Raw genomic sequence first — 19598 nt, forward strand, 5'->3', positions numbered from 1 at the left:
TAAGAGAAGAAGGTCATAGTCAGGGAGTCCTACAGAACATTATCATTTAAGAGAAGGATAGAGGAAGAAGAGTTCGTAAGGAGTTTGAGTGGAAGGACAACCAGGAGTGAGTGGTTGCCTCAAGTAGAGGGCTTTTATAAAGAAGGGAGTAGTCAGTACTGTCATTCAATCTGGCAATAAATAAAAGCATTATGGAGCATATATTGGATTTGATATTTAAGAGATTATTAGTGGCTTTAGCAAAGTAGTTCTTCAACAAGTGGGGATAAAGATGTTAAAAATACAAATTGCCACGTCGTTAATTTTTAAATTAATTTCAACAGGCTTAAAATTACTGCCAAACTGCTGCTATTAAAGTTTGAGAATGTTTACTTTTGACTTTCTTCTCTAGCCAAGGACTTTTATTGGTCTCTGTACCACACTTTGCGTGGCATGATTTTAGAACATCTGAAAATTTTCAGATTGCCAAGATGTCATCTGTAATTTGAAAAATACAGCTCTACAAATCGAGTAGTCACTGATGATCATTTAGTAGCAATGTGAATGTGACCACTGCAGTTGAGTACTAGTTACAAGGTAGTCAACTTTAATATGTTTAAATTAACTTGAAAATTAATAGAAATGAGAACACAAACTTAACAAATTTTTGTATGAAACTTACGGACCCAGAACTATTTCTTATAACTCCCAGAGTTCTTGGACCTGTTTCAGAAACATAAGCCTTGATCACTATCTGACATAATGCTGCTACTTTGCCTTTTCTCCATCTTCCTTTCCCTATTGCAAAATTACATGGCAAATTTACTACAAGGGAGTGAAATTTGGAACTAAGAATCTAGTTTATCAAAGTCTGATTTTTTGGTTTCAATTACTCATCTCTCTTCTATATACAAAACTACTTCATGCCCAGTTTAAGAATTTCAAAAGTCTCATCCAATCATGGTATCAGTTGAAATCCAAGATCTGGCTCAATTCTGGTTTTTATTGATACTGAAACCTGTGACCTCAGAAGATGCTATTGATATGTAGCACCCATAAATCGAATATAGAGTGGTGAAACCGATATGGGAATGCCACAATAAAGACTCTTGAAAAAGAAAGAATGGGAGGCATATAGGAGGCTTTGATCCATAGCAGTTCTGAAAACTGGGCAAATGTTGCCTGGTCCTTTTACCTTCAAAGAAGGAGTGTTTCATGATTTGATTCTGGTTGTTTCTTGGGAGTGGCTGCACAGGCTACTGTTCTCTATTGATCTTCATGCTATACCTTTTCTATCATTCTTTTGGTACATCCAAAGGGCATTGGAGACTGTAGTTTCTTGTGACTGAACAACTCCCTCATCTGGCTTCTTGCATATAGGAAATCCCTTATAGAAAATGGGGAGTCCACTTTCTAATTCTTCTGCCTTCACTTGTTTTCTCTCGTCTATGTTGTCCAATAATTCCAACATGATGTTCTGTAGTATTTGAAATAAAAGACATACTTGTCTTCTCCCTCACTGTAGTGGGGAAAAGGCTGGGATTTTCTATTTGGTTAGCTTCAGACTTTGGGACTGAGATGTGTATGTATAACCTCTTTTACTCATAGATGACATTTATGGTAGATAAATGATGTTTTACTTTATTCATTTTTAGGTATACTTTTGACATTTCTATTGCAGGTTTGTTCTATTACAATATATTATAAAAGTACTTTTGTGTGTGTGTGTACATGTTAAGATGTGGATGATCAGACTATTCCTGAGTTCCAGAAAAATAGTAAGACTTAGTGTGAAAAGATCATAACTTGCTTTAATCATTGGTAGGTAGTAGCTGCCATTTAAAAATTCTCCTTCATTAGAATCATTATGAATCATTTGGAAGCAGGTGCTGCTGCATTTAAATCTCAGTAGTCCTTCATTTTAAAATACGTAAAATACAATGCTTATAGGTCAAAGTTTAGTGCCTTGTAGTTTATGAATTTAAGTGTTTGGCCTATCTACTTTTCTGTTTATACTCAGAGGCTTTCACAAAAACTTATGATTTATTTTGTGAAAATAGAATTTTTTTTCTGACAATTTTATTCTGGTCATTCAAAATTTTTAAGATGTGGGTTACTATGTAAAATGATTGAAATCTGCCATAATTCCTTTGATGATGTCAGAATTCAGACAATAATTAGCAACACTGATTTCCTCATCTTTTACTACAAAGAATGGAATTCACTTTATAATATGCCACTTCTCTTTTATTGGGGAAGCTCTGCTTTTACATATATTTACATGGACTATACTGTCCTTTATTATTTATTTGTTTTGAGAGAGAGAGAGGGTGGGCAAAGGGGAGAGAGAGAGAATCCCAAGCAGGCTCTGTGCCATCAGCATAGACCCCAACATGGGCTTAGTTCGAACCATGGATCATGACCTGAGCTGAAATCAAGAGTTGGACACCTAACCCAGGTGCCCCTGGACTATATTGTCTTCTAAAATATTGAAAATAACTTGTTATTACCTATAAGGAGTATCAACATTTTCTTTTATGTTTAGATTCAAGCTCGTACTCACAGTGAACCAGAGGATTAACTGATCCATGTATTTATTTGTCACAAAAGTCATTCAGGCATTTCACAACAGTTTCTTCTGTAAAAAAAATGTAGTTTTGGGACATTTGGGTGGCTCACTTGGTTGTGTCCAGCTCTTGATTTGGCTCAGGTCATGATGTCAGTCATGAGATTGAGCCCCACATCAGGCTCCATGCTGGGCATGGAGCCTCCCTAAGATTCTCTGCCCCTCTCCCCTGCTCATTCTCTCTCTTACATGCACTCTTTCTCTCTCTCAAAAAAAAAAAAAAGTATTAAAAGTAGTTTTGTATTATACATTTAACTACATATAATCTTTCCTGACATTAAACATTAAACATTTGAGTAGTAGGAGAGATCATTTCTATTTTAATTTATGATATCATTATGAGGTGAATTATACATTTATTGAATAATTTTGACTTAGGATTTTTGTCAAAATATATTTAAGTACAGTTTTAAAATTTCAGTTTTCTTAGTGAACCTCATTTTAGGGATAAAGAATATGAATTTTCTAATTTATTATGAAAAGTAGTAATGTTTTATGCTGGGATTAAATTTTTTTTTTAATTTAAGATACAAGTTAATTATGGAAAATACAAACATATAGAAAGTAAAAATTTCAGAGATTTTCAGTTAAAGTATTTTATGGATGTGATTGAAAAGTCTGTGTTAATTATATTTACTACTACAAATAATATTAAGATAATAAGTTTGAAAAACTTCAACCTGACATGAAACTTCAACATTATTTTGAACTTTTAAGCTCCACTTAAAAAGTATCAATGTTATAGTTAGTTAATACATACATAATGGTAGGCTCTTCTTTTTTAAAGAATTCACTGTAGTCAGGGTCACGTGGCTGGTTCAGTCAGAAGAGCATACGACTCTCAGAGTTGTGAGTTTGAGCCCCATGTTGGGTGTGAGCTTATGTAAAAAACTGAGTTAATTAAAAAAATCTTAAAAAAAAAAAAGAATTCAGTTTAGTCTAAATCAACTAGTTACTGGGTATCTGCTGTATGCACATGTTATTTACTGTAATTTTATCCCTTTAAGGGTATATTTTCCTCTTAAAAATTTTTGTTTAATTAATAAACTTTTGGAGCAGTTTTAGATTTATAGCAAAATTAAACAGGAAACTACAGAGAGTTCTTTTGTATTCCTGTGTATGCACACCCTTCCTGGCTGTCGACATCCAATCACTTGACTGATTTCCCAAAAACACCTGAACCAGAAATTTCTTTATCTACCATGTGTGAAACTTCAAGATGAACACAAAATTAATGCAACAAATCATGTTCTACTTAACATTTCAACATTCCAGATGTTGGCTTTTTCAAGTCTTGCTAATTTTAACTGTGCATTTTCTATATTATGTTGATCAAACCTGGAACTCCATTAGTTATCTGAATGACTAGGTTTTTTTTTGTTGTTGTTTTGTTTTTTTGTTTTTTAAACAAATACCTAAAGTAAAATTTGAAACCGTTCTCTCTAGGGATTGGTGTATTTCTAAGCCAACTTTTTATGTAGACCTCTATTTGAATATTGCTTTTTATTTTATGTTAAAATGACTTCCAAATCTTTCAATATATGACAGACTTGCCTTTCTTCAAAATTCTGTATCTTTTATCTGTTTAATTGACTGACTTCATCTGTGGGCCTGCTTTTCCAACTAAAGTCAGTTTTCCACTTAGATTGTAGGCCTTGATGTGAGACCATAGGGAAAATTGCTTAGAGAGATAGGATTTTGTCAAGATTTTAAAGAATAGATAGTAGTGTAATAGTCACAGAACATGTTCCAAGCACATATACATTATACAAAGGAAAAGTGACCTAGTAAAGACAATCCTTTTGGTAGTAAATTAAGCCAGGTTGTTGGACCAACCCTTTTTCTGAAAGTCATTTACAATTCTGAATAAAATTTAAGAAGCATCTTAATGGCATTGAAAAGCTTGCAAGCCGGTAAGGCATTATGAAGCTAAATCTTAGTGAAAACAGGAACTTAGATACATGGAGAATGGAAGCCACTTTTCCTGGTGAACTTGAGCCTTTGTTTTCATGGTCTTGTGGATGGGAGAAAGCAAAGCCAAGGGGCTAATCAGAGTGAGAAGTCTAAGATTTTCCCTTATGACTCTCAAAGTTGTACACCCTTGGGGTAAAGATCAACTGAAAGCCAACCCACCTCACTCTTCCACCTTCACTTTGGGGACTCCAGGGAAAAATGTCTTTGTGTTAAGCAGAGTCAAAAGGTGAAAAGTCCCTGAGATGATGTTCCCACAAGTTGATGCTTTTATGGATTTGCAAATCAGATGTATCCTTTGTTCTAGTTCAAAAAGCCTCAAGTCATGCAGACTAGTCTGGTGCTTGGTAAAAGCAAGTGCAGTCCCTTTGGAAGAAGAAACTTTGAGTGCAGATACCAAATATTTTTTCAAATTGCAGCTTAATACTTTAATTCATGATATATGAATCAACCATACCAGGCTCTCGTTGCCTTGAAATTTCTTTCATCTTTTCCAAGGGATTTGGCAGATATTCCTGTCTTCATTTGCATTAATTGGCATGTGGTAGCTAATTCTTTGGCATGTATTTCTGTTTCCTCTGTTTGAGTGTATCTCCCATTATCAACTTTGTAAAGCACTTAGCGGTTGTCTTGCCATAAAACATAAAATTGTGATTATTTCTACAGTAATGAATAGTTGTATCATTAATGTCAAATTATACCCTGCTGCTGTTTTCATGCCTTTTTTGTATACACAATAACCATTTTATTGCCTAATCGAAGTATAATTTTTTTAACATTTTGAATAGCAGTTAAACTCAACATGTAGTACTATATACACAAATCTAGTAAAAGGTTATCGATATGAAACACCTGTTACTAGTTTTGCACAGGCATTGACAAATGTCTTAACAGCAGCCTCTCAGCAATTTTAAGATGTATTCAGATTTCAAAGATACCAAAACGTAAAAGAATTTTAGAATCAAATATGATATGTGAACTTTTACAAAGAGTTTTAAAAAAAGGAATAGACTGTCTAGAAATTGGAGGGGAAACCCAATAATTAAAAACCAGTGAATGTGGTTAATATAAGTTTAGACAACTGAAGAGAATTAGAGAATTGGAAGGGGGATCCTAAATTCTTTTTGAATATAACCTAGGGGACACCTGGCTGGCTCAGTCGGTTAAGTATCTGACTTCTGCTCAGATCATGATCTTGAGGTTCCTGAGTTTGAGTCCCATGTCAGGCTCTGTGCTGACAGCTCAGAGCCTGGAGCCAGCTTCAGATTCTGTGTCTCCCTCTCTCTGTGCCCCTCCCTGGCTTGCACTCTTGTCTCTCTCTCTCTCAAAACTAAATAAACATTAATATATATATGTGTGTGTGTGTGTGTGTGTGTGTGTGTATATATATATATATAATTTATATATGAATGTTAGTGTGGAAAGGTTTAACATGTTTAATTGGACTCTGTAAAGGAGAGGAGATGAAGAATGAGACAAATGTAGTATTTGAAGAGATTACAGATGAGAACATTCCAGGATTAATGAATATCCACTGAATTTCAAACAGCATAAGTAAAAATAACTCCATTCCAAGATACAGCATAGTGAAACCGTAATGGTTTTGCAGAAAACCAGAGAAAGGGAAAAATCTTAAAAGCTGCCAGAGAAAAATTCTCTTCAAAGGGATGACAGATTAATAGCTGATTTTTCAGTAATAATGGTGGAAGGGGAAAAGGTCGACCTCATTAAAGAAAAAAACTTACCAGTCTGTTATTTCCAATCAATGAAATTTTTTCAAAGAGGAAAGTGAAATAAAGCCATGTTCAGCAAAACAAAACTGTTCAATTAACCAGGAAAATATAACAATTTTAAATTTGTGTATACCCTATAAATAGTCTCAAAATAAAACAAGCATTGACAGAATTACATGGGTAATTCTGAACATTACCAAATTCTGAACCCAAATGAACATATGGGGTTTTTTTCTATTTGACTTGATTTAGTAGTTTTTTTTTAAAACTTCAGTAACTGATAGATTGAATAGACAAAATATCCATAAAGATACAAGATTTAAACAATAGGATTGACAAATTTGATACAAGGGATTTATGTAGAACACCATACCCAACATACATTCCTTTCAAGCACACAAAACACAGAAATGTTACAGGAGACCTTAGAGCAAATTTTAACAAATTTCAAATGGTCAAAATAATAGAGTATATTTAACAATAAGAAGGAAGAAATCAATAACAAAATAGATTTAAAAGGAAAATTTGGAGGCCATGAAACACCCTTTTAAATAAATCTTTGATGAAAGAATAATAAAAATTAGAATTTTGGGGGACCTGAATGATAAAACTATGTATTTTAGAACTGATAGGAAGCAGCTATACATTACTTAGGAAAATTTATGGCTTTAAATAAATACGTTTTTTAAAAAGGCTAAAAATTAATGAGTTAGACGTTTGAGGTTGCCAACCTTAGAGTCCTCTCCTATGTTGTACCAGGGTTCTCTGGTGACCAATAGAATTTGGCAAAAGTGATGGTATGTCATTTCTGATATTAGAAAAGACACTGTTATTTCCATCTCAGTTACTCTTTGTTTTCTTGGATCATTCACTTGGGAATGCCAACTGCTATGTCATGAGCAGTCCTATGTAGAGGCCCATTTTGTGAAGTACTGAAGCCTTGCCAGCCACCACATGAACGAGGTTGAAAGTAGTTCTTCCAGGGGAGCCTGGGTGTCTAAATTGGTTAGGCGTCTGACTTGGTTCAGGTCATGATCCTGTGGTTCGTGAGTTTGAGCCTCGAGTTCAGCTCTGTGCTGACAGCTCAGAGCCTGGAGCTGGCTTCAGATTCTGTGTCCCTCTCTATCTGCTCCTCCTCACCTCACGCTCTGTGTCTCGCTCTCAAAAATAGATAAACATTTAAAGAAATGGTTTTTAAAGAAAATAGTTCTTCCAGCCCAGTCAAGCTTTGCTATGACTGCAGCCCTATTTGACATCTTCATTATGATGAAGGCTCATGAGAAACTCTGAGCAGGAACCACCCATCTGAGCTGCTTTTGAATTCTTGATCCAAAAAACTGATAAAATATTGTTTAAGCTCCTAAATTTAATTTGTAATGCAGAGATTTATTATTAATATGCCATCCATTTCAAGAAGACAAGAATAAACCCGAACAAAGTAGAGTGAGGCAAATTGTAATGTTATTTTTAATATGAAAATTCTCATTTATTTTTATTTTTTTATATATTGGAGGAAATAATATGCATATAAGAAGGCTGACATAAAAAGGGGTGTATTTAAATTTTTTTAAGTTTATTTATTTTGAGAGAGAGAGCACACATGTGAGCATGGGAGGGGGAGAGAGAATCCCAAGCAGACTCTGCACTGTCAGCATGGAGCCCAATGTGGAGCATGAACCCTTGAACCATGAGATCACGACCTGAGCTGAAATCAAGAGTCAAATGCCTAACCAACTGAGCCATCCAGGTGCCCAGGAGTACGTTTAATTTTGATAAATCATTATCTATTATATAACATCTTGGGATGAATGGCATAAACATAATGTGTAAATGGATATAGTCTTACTTAGGAACGTGGAAATGAGATTAAGTTAATAGCAGTTTCTTTTGCAAATCTTTCTAGTAGTAATGGTGATACAAGGAAATTAGGAGGTTTATCATAAAAAAATTACTCATAAAATACTAGATCTAGAAAATGGTGATCAGATGTACCTTCTGAAGGACATACATAGCAACACCTATGTAGTATTTTTTGCCAAAAAAAAAGAACCTAAATTTGATAGTTTCTAGATCTACTAATGAATTGGAAATATAGAGGGCTGAGGAACATGTCAAATGACCTAAGAATAAGCAGTCAGCAAAGTCCTAATGTGAGAAATACTATTTCACAAATGACCCAGTGTCTTCAACCAATAAATTAGGCCAAAAAAAGTAAATGTAATGGAAACCCATAGGTTTAAATAGAGCTAAAAATACACCAACCAAATGCAATTTGTGGACTTTATTTGGGTCCTGATCTTATCAGACTTAAAAAAAGAATATTTGTAAGCAAATCAGGAAAACTTGAACAGTAACTGATATAAAGGAGCTGCTAATTTTTTCAGATGTGATAATATTTCATATTTTTTAAAAATTCCTTTTAGGAATATGTTTTGAAATGTAGATGAAATGATGTTGTGTTTGTTTCAAAATGATCTAGCTGAGAATGGGGGTATAGGTGAAAGATTATTGTTCATGCATGATTTGATAATTAAAGCTAAGTCATTATACAATTCTACTTCTAAGTATGTTTGAAATTTTGTTTAATAAAATTTTTTTTAGAAATTAATGAAATAATACATGTAATGGAAAAGATCAACCAAATAAGTTGTGTCTTTGATAAAACTAATGAGTCAGGAATATAAGGTTCATGGTTATATAGTTCTTAAAAATTTCACATTATAACTACCACTTCCAATGCCATTCACAAGGCATATTTCATCTTTTTAAAAAAAGTTGTGTTTAATCTTTATTTATTTTTTGAGAGAGAGACAAAATATGAACAGGGGAGAAGCAGAGAGTGAGGGAGATGCAGAATCTGAAGCAGGCTCCAGGTCCTGAGCTGTCAGCACACAGCCCGACGTGGGGCTCGAACTCACGAACCATGAGATCGTGACCTGAGCCGAAGTCGGATGCTCAACCGACTGAGCCACCCAGGCGCCCCAAGGCATATTTCATTTTAAAGATAATATATTGTTAAAAATCGTGTTTAATTTTGCTTAACTAGTGCTTCTCAAACTTGATTAAGCACAGCCATCTTTGTTTCTCTCCTTTTTTTCTAACTTCACATTGTATTTGCCATCATAGTAAACAGTGTTCCTAAGTACTTGCTCAGGAAATTCTGACTTGTCCAGTTTTATTTATTTATTTAACAGAACTAGGTCTTGTACATCTTTGATAATATCTTGCTGATAATACTCTCCTTGAGTATATCTGCTTATAATGATCTGTGAAAAACTTTTGAGTGGTTCTGCTACTCAGTTACTTACAATTTTGAGGGTCCATAACTCCCTTTTTATTATTTCAGTACTTTTTATAACTGCGTCACTTCTTGTGCTATTTTGCATTTATTTGTTTATGCCTCTTTTCTATGGAACAATGAGCACTTTGAGGATAAGATTACGTATTTTTTTGAGGTATAATTGATTTAATATTATGTTTTACTTGTCGTGATAGCCATAGAGTCTAGTACTGTTAATTAGTTGGTATGTATTTATTAAATGTATTTTGAGGTAGCTAGGTTCTGTCAGAAAAACTTGACGGATGGCCTGAAAGATGAATTACCATTAATAATGTTTCTTTGGGGGGGGGGGGCGCCTGGGTGGCTCAGTTGGTTAAATGTCCAACTTCAGTTCAGGTCATGATCTTGTGGTCTGTGAGTTCGAACCCCGCATCAGGCTCTGGGGTGACATCCCAGAGCCTGGAGCCTGCTTCAGATTCTGTGTTGCCCTCTCTCTCTTCCCCTCTCCCACTCACTCTCTGTCTCTCTCTGTCTCTCAAAAATGAATAAACATTAAAAAAAATAAAAGTAATGATTCTTTTGGGGGGCAGGATTTATCTTCTTTTGGTAGGATGTTAGAAACTATATTATAAATGTAACTGATTTAAGTGAACTTTTACAATGCAACTCATGCAAGTTGGAAGCTTCACAGTATTGGTTGAAATATGTATATGCATTTAAAAGTTTATGGTTTTATTTATTTATTTTTATGTATTTAATTAATTAATTTATTTTTAATTAATTTATTTTTTTTAGTTAATCAGTTAATTAAATTAAATTAAATTTATTTTTTCAAAACATGTTTATGAACCAAAATTAGTGGCACAGTGCTAACAGAATAATCTGTTTCTAATTCTAATCAGAAGAAAACCTATTTGATCCATTTTGTGAGGATACTTGAAATATGTTTAATAATAAAGACAACCAGTGTTCTGTTTTTACTTTTATTTGCATTTATTTGTTGCATAATTTATTCTTGGCCATAAGTTTTTGTTTCTTCAGTTTCTTCTGCCATATATTTTTCTTCTGTGCAACTTCTTCTGGTTTAGGAACAATCTGCTCTTTTTCAGTAAGGATCGTCTCAATGTGGCAGGGAGAGCTTATGTATGGGTTAATCCGACCATGAGCCCTGTAAGTTCTATGCCGCATTTTGGGGACTTTGTTCACCTGGATGTGCTCAATGACCAGAGAATCTACATTTAAACCCTTAAGTTCAGCATTACTCTCTGCATTTTTAAGTATGTGCAGTAAAAATTCAGCACTCTTTTTGGGCCAGCGACTCTGTGTCCAGCCCCACTGTTTGGCCTGGGCACATCTACCAACTGCACCATTGTAGCGTTGGAATGGCACCCATTGCTTCGGCAAAGTGACAACTTTCACATACTTGGTGGCTTTTTGGATATGCATACCCTAGATGGCCTGGGCAGTTTCACATGTATTCTTGAAGTGAACACGAAGATTTGAACCTCTTGATTTGCATGAATTTGTGGGCTTTTCCGGGTCATGTGAATAGCTAACCATTTTCAGAGATCACCTTGGGCCACTTACAGGAAGAGCAAAAGTTTATAGTTTTAAAAGTTGAAAGAATACTACAACCCAAATATCCTTGCATGAAGGAAGTAAGGTATTCCCTTATTCTTACCTGTACTTACCCCTTAAGAACTAGGTGAAATTGTATGGGTCTCCCTTTTTTTTCCTAATTTTTTATGTTTATTTTATTTTTGAGAGACAGTGCAAGTGGTGGAGAGGTAGAGAGAGAGGGGTACAGAGGATCTGAAGCGGGCTCTGTGCTGACAACAGAGAGCCCTATGTGGGGCTTGAACTCATAATGGTGAGATCATGACCTGAGCCGAAGTTGGATGCTTAACGAACTCAGCCACCCAGATGCCCCTGTATGGGTCTTTTAATTCCCTTTCCTACTAAAGCATCCCCACCGGAGAGTGGATCTTAAGATGTAATTTAAGTAATCGCATTTGTCTAGTGGCCACCCTATTGGACAGCACATCTCTCTCTCAGTGTTTAAACCTCATGCTGTGGTAATGGGGAGCCATCGAAAGTATTTGAACAGGAGAGAAGAAATGACTAGATTTAAATTTAACAAATCCCATTAGTAGCTGTGTATAGGGAGGAGAAATTGAAGCTATAAAGACTAGTACATAGGGGGTGTATAGCTCAGTGGTAGAGCATTTGACTGCAAACACTAGTACATAACTACATAACAGTTCAAATGAAGGACTGTCTTAAACAATGGCAGATGGTTGGACAAATGTTTGCAAAATCAAAGGTGATTTTGTAATTATTTCATAACTACTTATTACATTGGATTATGACCAGCTTGATAGCAGAGTCTGTATCTTAATGGTAACAAACATTTTGAGTAATTGCTAAATGGCAGGCATTGTTGAATGCTTTACATATATTATCTCATTTAGTGCCTTCAGTACTCTATGAGGTAGGAAATATTATAGATGAAGAATGGATCAGAGAGATGAAGTAACCTGCCTAAAGTCACACAGCCCATAAATACAAAGATTTGATAGGAAAAGAATACAATTAAAATCATTAGGCAAGGGGCATCATGAAATATTTACATGTGTTGCCCAGAATATTCCTGTTATATGTGAGTTTCCTAGTTCTTGTCACATCGTAGGTTATAAAAATAATATTAATACTTGAGCGTATACTTTGTGCTAGGCATTGTTTTAAGCCCTTGAAATAGATTATTTAATTTTCACAAAGATACTATCAGACTCATTTTTATAGAGGATAAAATTGATGTGCAAACATAGGATAACTTGTTTAAGAAAGTAGCAGGGCAAGTATTAAGAGTCTACACAATTGGACCCCAGTGTTCCTGCAGTATATAATACATTTGTGGGTTGTATTTAATTAATAGTGTACAAATGGAGAGAGAGACCATACTGTGATGTTTCAGTATGCCAAACTCTTAACCATGAAAGCTTGAAATTTAATTAATATGGTTTCTGGGTGTGTGGAGATCTTTCTTTTTAGGTTTTTGGCAGTAAAATGTAGATTCTCTAAGAATTATGTCAGGCTGTGTGGAATGTGGCTGTATTATGTGTTAAATTGTTTATGGCCCTGAGTTTACTGACCCTAACTCTTTTCCTCTTATTTGCTCACTAAAGTAGTGCTTATAATTCAAAGACAGTATAGTGTAGGGGAAGGAGCACAGTTGGAGTCATATATCTTGCACTTTAATCCCAGCACTATCAATTACTAGCTGTATGACTGTAGACAAGTTATATATTCTAGAACATCCCTTTTCTACAGAATGGGGAAATGAAACCTCTGGATAGGTTTAAGGAGTAAATGGGATGATACATATTTTTTTTAAATACCTGCTGTAGTACTGAGCACATGGCATGTGCTCAAAAAACTGTAACTGCCTTACTTTTACTAAACAAAACATATTCAGATTTAAGTACCATTTCCTTCCTTATGATTGTTCAAATTCCTAGAAGAACTCTGTACCTGACAACCAATTGGTAACCCTGACCTTTAGACTTTGAACCAGATATTGTAGAGTTCCTAAGTAAACTATGAGGAGAAATGCATGAATTCTTTATGGCGTTATGAGATTGTTTTGTATTGAACTTTTACAGAAAGATAATCCTATACTTTATTAAAAGCAACAATGGTAAGGAAAACTCCACCTACTTGTATTTCTGGAATCCTATCCTGAATGGATAAATGAGTAAATGAATAAATGAATAATGTGCTAGTTGAAAATGAAAATAACAAATATTGGAACCCTTGAGAAAATTTCTCATATGAGGTAGTTCTTTTTCTGAGATATTTCCATTTTCTTTCTCAGTCATCATGTAGATAGTGGCAATTCATGATCTGATTTTGGAACAGTATATAAATAGAAAAAACAAATACACAAAAGGTCAGCAGTCTCTGCATATTCTGGGAACATTCTTTTAGCAATTCTGATTTGTAGTGTAATGCTTTTATTTTAGGGAAATAATTTACTTGAGTTCCCTTTATCCAAGAGCACTGCCTAACTAATAATATTTAATGACTAAGTAGGACTTCTGAGTATCATTGAAATTTACTGCAGTAAAGAAGTATTGAGAGGAAGGAAATAAATCTGAGCATCATTTTTAATGATGCAGAGCATATTTAACGACATTTCTGAAGAATCCTTTTTTCTTTAAATAAACTTTGAGATATAACTTACAGACCATAAAATGCACAAATTTTAAGTGTCAGATTTCATGTTTTGATATAAACAAACATTTGTGTAACCACTATATAAGAGAACATTTCTATCACTTAGGAAAGTTCCCTTTGTGTCCCTTTGTAGTCCTCTGAAGGACAGCCAGCCAGTGATCTAATTTCTGTCACCATAGTCTGCTCTAGAAGTTTGTATAAATGAAATCCTACAGTGTCTAAACTTTAATGCCTGGTATTTCTTGCACAATATGTTTTTGAAAAATTTTAGATCTTTTTTTAATGCTTATTTATTTGTTTTGAGAGTGCGAGTGCATGAGTGGGGGAGGGACACAGAGAGAGGGAGAGAGAGAATCCCAAGCAGGCTCTGCACTGTCAGCACAAAGCCCAAGGTGGGGCTCAAACTCACGAAACCATGAGATCATGACCTGAACTGAAATTAAGAGTGAGAGGCCTTAACCCACTGAGCCACCCAGGTGCCCCTGTTCTTGAAATTTCTATTTGTTGTTGTATCAATGGGTCTATTAAGTGTTATTCCTGAATAGCATTCCACTGTATGAATATACCACGATTTCTTTGTCAGTTAACTGGTTGATGGAATTTTGGGTTGTTTCTAGCTTTTGCCTATTAAAAATAAATCTGTGAATATTTTTGTATGTTTTTGTAGTTATATATATTTTTTCTCTCAAGGAGGGGCTGTGTGGTATGTCTGTGTTTAATTTTAAAAGAAACTTCCTATTTTCTAAATGATTATACCATTTTATACTCCTACCAGAAGTGTGAGTTCTAGTTGCTCCACATCTCCAACACTTGGTGTGGTCAGACTTTTTAGTTTTAGCCATTCTAGTGGGTGTGTAATAGGTATTCCATTTGATTTTTATTTGCTTTTCTCTGGATAACTAATGTTGTTGATCATGCTTTCTTACACTATTTGGTCATTTATGTATTCCCTTTTGTAAAGTGTCCGACCATTGTTGAGTTGCTGTCCTTTTAGTATTGATTTTTAGGAGTTCTTTATATATTCTTGGTGTAAGTCCTTTGTTAAGTGTATGTATTAAGAATATTTTCAGCTCATGTATGGCTAGCCTTTTCATCGTCTTAATGGTGTCTTTTGCTGAATAGATGTTTTTAAATTTGATTACGAGTTATTTATTTAATTTATTTTTGGTTTGTGATTTTTTTGTGGCCTAGCCAAGAAATCTTTGTCTACCCCAAAGTTGCAAAGGTACTCCCCCTATATCTTCTTCTAGAAGAGTTTAGTTTTAGTTTTTATGTTTAGGTTAATGGTGTATCTCTGATTTTATTTTATTTATGTATTTTGTATTTCTCATTAATTCATGAACAAATATTTATTGAGCACCTGGTCAGTGCCAGGCATTGTTTAAGCACTTGGTATCCATTAGTAAACAAAAAGAAGTCGCTCATGGTAAGCCCTTAGAAAGGCCTTGCACTTGTGAAGCCTACATTTTAGGGGAAATGACAGACAATAAATTAATAAGTAAATAATATGTTATGGTAGAAGGTGAGAAAGCACCACAGGCTGGGGAAACACAATAGGGTCAGGTGAAGGTTAGTAAGAAGATTTGCAGTTTTAAGAAAGGGTAAAAGTAAGCTTTCTTGAGAATGCCATTTAAGGAATGACTTGAAGAAGATGAGGGAGTTAGCCATTCATGTATTTGGGGAAAGAGGCTTCTGGGTAGAGAAAACAGCTATTAAAAGACCATAAGGTGGGAGTATGTCTGGCATGTCCCAGTAACAGCCAGGGACATGAAGTAGAGGGTGATAGTGGATAAGATCACAGAGATAGGGGAGGGAAAATTGTTTAGAATCTTATGGGACATTGTTAAGAGTATAGCTCTTTGTGTGAGTTCCATGGGAAGTCATTTGAGGGTTCACTATACTTAAAAGACATTTTATTTATTTTTCTTTTTTAATATAATTTATTGTCAAATTGGCTTCCATATAACACCCAGTGCTCATCCCAACAAGTACCCTTCTTAAAGCCCATCACCCACTTTCCCCTCTTCCCCACCCCCCATCAACCCTCAGTTCTCTGTATTTAAGAGTCTCTTATGGTTTGTCTCCCTCCCTCTCTGTAACTGTTTTGCCCCTTCCCTTCCCCCATGATCTTCTGTTAAGTTTCTCAAGATCCACATATGAGCGAAAACATTTGGTATCTTTCTCTGACTGACTTATTTCACTAGGCATAATACCCTCCATTTCCATCCATGTTGCTGCAAATGGCCAAATTTCATTCTTTCTCATTGCCAAGTAGTATTCCATTGTATATTTAAACCACATCTTCTTTATCCATTCATCAGTTGGTGGACATTTAGGCTCTTTCCATAATTTGGCTGTTGTTGAAAGTGCTACAGTAAACATTGGGGTACATGTGCCCCTATGCATCAGCACTCCTGTATCCCTTGGGTAAATTCCTAGCAGTGCTCTTGCTGGGTCATAGGGTAGTTCTATTTTTAATTTTTTGAGGAACCTCCACACTGTTTTCCAGAGCGGCTGTACCAGTTTGCATTCCCACCAACAGTGCAAGGGGGTTCCCGTTCTCTCAGCATCTATAGTCTCCTGATTTGTTCATTTTAGCCACTGTGACCAGTATGAGGTGGTATCTCAGTGTGGCTTTGATTTGTATTTTCCATTAAAAGACATTTAAAACCACACTTATGTTTTCCTGAATATCACTCAAGAGATTTCATATTATTGTTTCTTTAGATTTGTCACTTCATATCTGCTTAATAGGAATGAAAGCATGTTTTTTTTTTCCTGACACGTACATATATTTAATATTGGTTTTCTTATTCCAGAAAGATCCAGATTATCTGAAGCTATGGTTGGACAATTTTGTTTCTAGCTATGAACAATTCTTAGATGTTGACTTTGAAAAGCTGCCTACCAGGTATGTAGAAACAGTGCCCTCCTTAATGCCTCTTGCCCATTTAGCCCACCCCCACACCCAATACCATACCAAGCAACCCTCAATTTGTTCTCTGTATTTAAGAGTCTCTATGGTCTGTCTCCTTCTCTATTTTTATCTTATTTTTGCTTTCCTTCCCATATGTTCATCTGTTCAGTTTCTTAAATTCTTCGTATGAGTGAAGTCATGATATTTGTTTTTCTCTGACTGATGAACGCACTATGCTTACAAGTATGGTTTTATTATAGAGGCCTTAGAAAATATCGTGGAAGAGGCGAAGTTTTCAAAGCTGGATTTAAATATCATAAAATGGGAGAAAAATTCAAATTTTGTGGAAAAGTGCAAGTGAAAGTATAAGATCACTTCCCAGGTGAAGTTTTTACTGTATATGAAACCATCTTGAAGACCTTGTAGATGTTAGGTAAGAGAGGTCAGGTTGGCTAGGGTAAAAAGCTGGAGAAATGAGGAGGCACTAGACACTTTTAGCCACAAAAGGAACTCCATTTTATACATATATTGATATGGAAGGGGAGAAATGGGTGGTGGTTGACGATGAGAAAGAGTATCGAGAGAATTAAAAATCTTCAAGGAGGAAAGTGCAGTTTGGGGATGTACATACACAGTAAGAGGATGGGCATGGATGAGTAGAGTCTGGAGAATCAGGAGCCAGATCATGAAATGCCATGCATGCATTGCTAATGGACTTTGATTTTTTGTTATGGAAGATATGAGGCTCTACTATTTTCTGCATGAGATTGTCATGATCAAGTTTGTTTTTAAAAGTCCCTTTGGTAGCAGTAGGAGGTTGAATTGGAAAGAATTGAGACTGAAGACAGGGAAGCCCAGTTAAGAGGCAATTTTAATAATTCAGAGAAGAAATCATTAGAGCTTTGGACCAAGGCACTGAACTTAAAAGATGTGATTAATGCTCAGAAAGCACTAGTGCTTCATTATTTATAAGTATCATTTCAGAGTTCTGTATTAGACTATTTGTAACAGGTTTTAAATGTTGAAAATGTAAAATCTTGAGCTCAAAACAATATTACATATTATTGATTTCTACTCTTCAAAGAGTATTTTTATAGTTTGTGCTTAGAAGTGCTTTTATTTTAATAATTTGCAGCTCACATTAAAACATGAGCCTAACAGGGCACCTGGGTTGCTCAGTTGTTTAAGTGTCTGACTCTTGATTTTGGCTCAGGTCATGATCTCACAGTTTGTGAGATTGAGTCCTGCATCGGGCTCTGCACTGACAGCTCAGAGCCTGCTTGGGATTCTCTCTCTCCCTCTCTGCCTCTCCCCTGCTTGCATGTACATGTTCCCTCCCTCCCTCCCTCTCTCTCTCTCAAAATAAATAAGTAAACATGAAAAGAAAAATAAATCATGAGCCTAAGGATTTAATGGGAGTCAGGATTTGGGCCTTTGAATGCTTGGAATATTGGAATGAAGTCTTCTCAGGTTTGTAAAATGCACTTGTTATACATGTCTTCTTTCTTGGGAGGTCATTTCTAAAAACATTGTGTAGAAGTATATCGCCACTATATTTAAAATCAGATGAAAAATGCCAGCACATTGCTTTATTCATGATTTAGTTGGCTTATTTAAAATTTTATTGCAAATCTGCCAGGAAACTACACCATGAATTTAGATTTTACTAATAGAAAACTTCTAGTTTTCAAGTGAATACTTTGTGGCAGATGTATAAAACTAGTCAATTCATCTTAAAGATAAGAAACTCATAGATAATCCTCATTTAAATTAAACTGACTTTCTAAAACTTCTAAGTTAGGGAATTTATAATGCAAGACAAGGAGTGCTTTTACCAGAATTTAAAGCCTTGAGATCTAAGCTGGACTTTTTCCTGTGTTAGATGGAGACAACAATGGGCAGCTGTTTAATACAGACATTCAGTAGCCAAACAGAAGAGTGGAACAGATTTCTGGAGATTGGGAAATTTCAGCAAAAGGAGCTTAGTATTTGGAGGCAATAAAGTACTGGTGGTGGGAAAATGCTTCCAAATTCTTAAATCTTCATCACATTAGGAACATGGCCAAAAATTTCAACTTTACCTCTAAGTTATGTTCTAATCAAGCCCAAATTTTATAATGAGTGTTAGTAAAAACAACAATAGATTTCTCTTCTAGAAGCTAACTTTTTCCTGTCTAGTAAAATTTTAAAAAATGCAAATAGAAGATGGGACAACTCAGGAAAAAGGGAACTAATCCTTTAAGTAACTAGGATTGAATATTAGGAAGTCTCATGTTTCTTTGTTGACTTATGTTTTGGGAAAAGTGAATAGGAATAGTTTAGCTTAGTCTTGAAAATCAGTTACATTTTTAAATTTAAATCTTTATTATTTTGAAGTTACTTTGGTTTTTCTAATCACCTCTTTTTAGCTCTTTAGCAGGAAAAAAGTATATATAAAAATGAGTTTTTCTGGTACCACCTATAAATAAGAGAGAATGAAAGAATCCAGAATACAAGTGAAGTGATGCCCAGATTAAAATGAAACATGTGTTTTTGTGATGTGGTTATAGAATTTGGCAACCTTGATAATGTGCTTTGTGAGTTCTGTATAAAAGTCAAGTGTTTATCTTATAAAGCACTTTATGTTGCAGGGTGGTTCAGAAAGAGGCTAAAAATATTAACATATATGTTTATGAGACTATTGGTAATGTGCCTCAAATTTTTCTGGCTACAATGAATAAAATAGCTTTATACTCAGTATAAAAATAGTAGTAAGTCTTCATATTAAGCCTTATCTGAAGAAGAGACTATTATCAAGTATAATTGTCATTTAATTATAGGAGCTCTTCATGGTGCTCCTTTGTGTTTGGGTATTTT

The 19598-nt window shown here is 34.9% G+C and overlaps 2 protein-coding genes across 7 annotated transcripts in view; one reads left to right on the forward strand and one right to left on the reverse strand.

Annotated features, from left to right (window-relative positions):
• NBEAL1 (neurobeachin like 1) overlaps positions 1-19598 on the forward strand; it is a 164982-nt gene that overhangs the window by 6648 nt on the left and 138736 nt on the right. For all 6 annotated transcript variants that reach the window (XM_053215576.1, XM_027053013.2, XM_053215575.1 and 3 more), the window contains exon 2: positions 16645-16736. In XM_053215576.1, coding sequence (XP_053071551.1) covers positions 16645-16736 — 92 coding nt within the window. The remainder of the gene's footprint in view (positions 1-16644; positions 16737-19598) is intronic.
• On the reverse strand, positions 10387-11131 carry LOC106978283 (60S ribosomal protein L17-like). Its single transcript, XM_053215602.1, has one exon. It carries the CDS (start codon positions 11033-11035, stop codon positions 10583-10585), a length of 453 nt encoding a protein of 150 aa, XP_053071577.1. The 5' UTR covers positions 11036-11131; the 3' UTR covers positions 10387-10582.

The sequence above is a fragment of the Acinonyx jubatus genome, chromosome C1 (assembly GCF_027475565.1).
Source record: "Acinonyx jubatus isolate Ajub_Pintada_27869175 chromosome C1, VMU_Ajub_asm_v1.0, whole genome shotgun sequence".
NCBI lineage: Eukaryota > Metazoa > Chordata > Mammalia > Carnivora > Felidae > Acinonyx > Acinonyx jubatus.

Coding starts and splice junctions, on each gene's coding strand:
- LOC106978283 (XM_053215602.1), bottom strand. CDS start 11,035: ATGCATATCCAAAAAGCCACCAAGTATGTGAAAGTTGTCACTTTGCCG.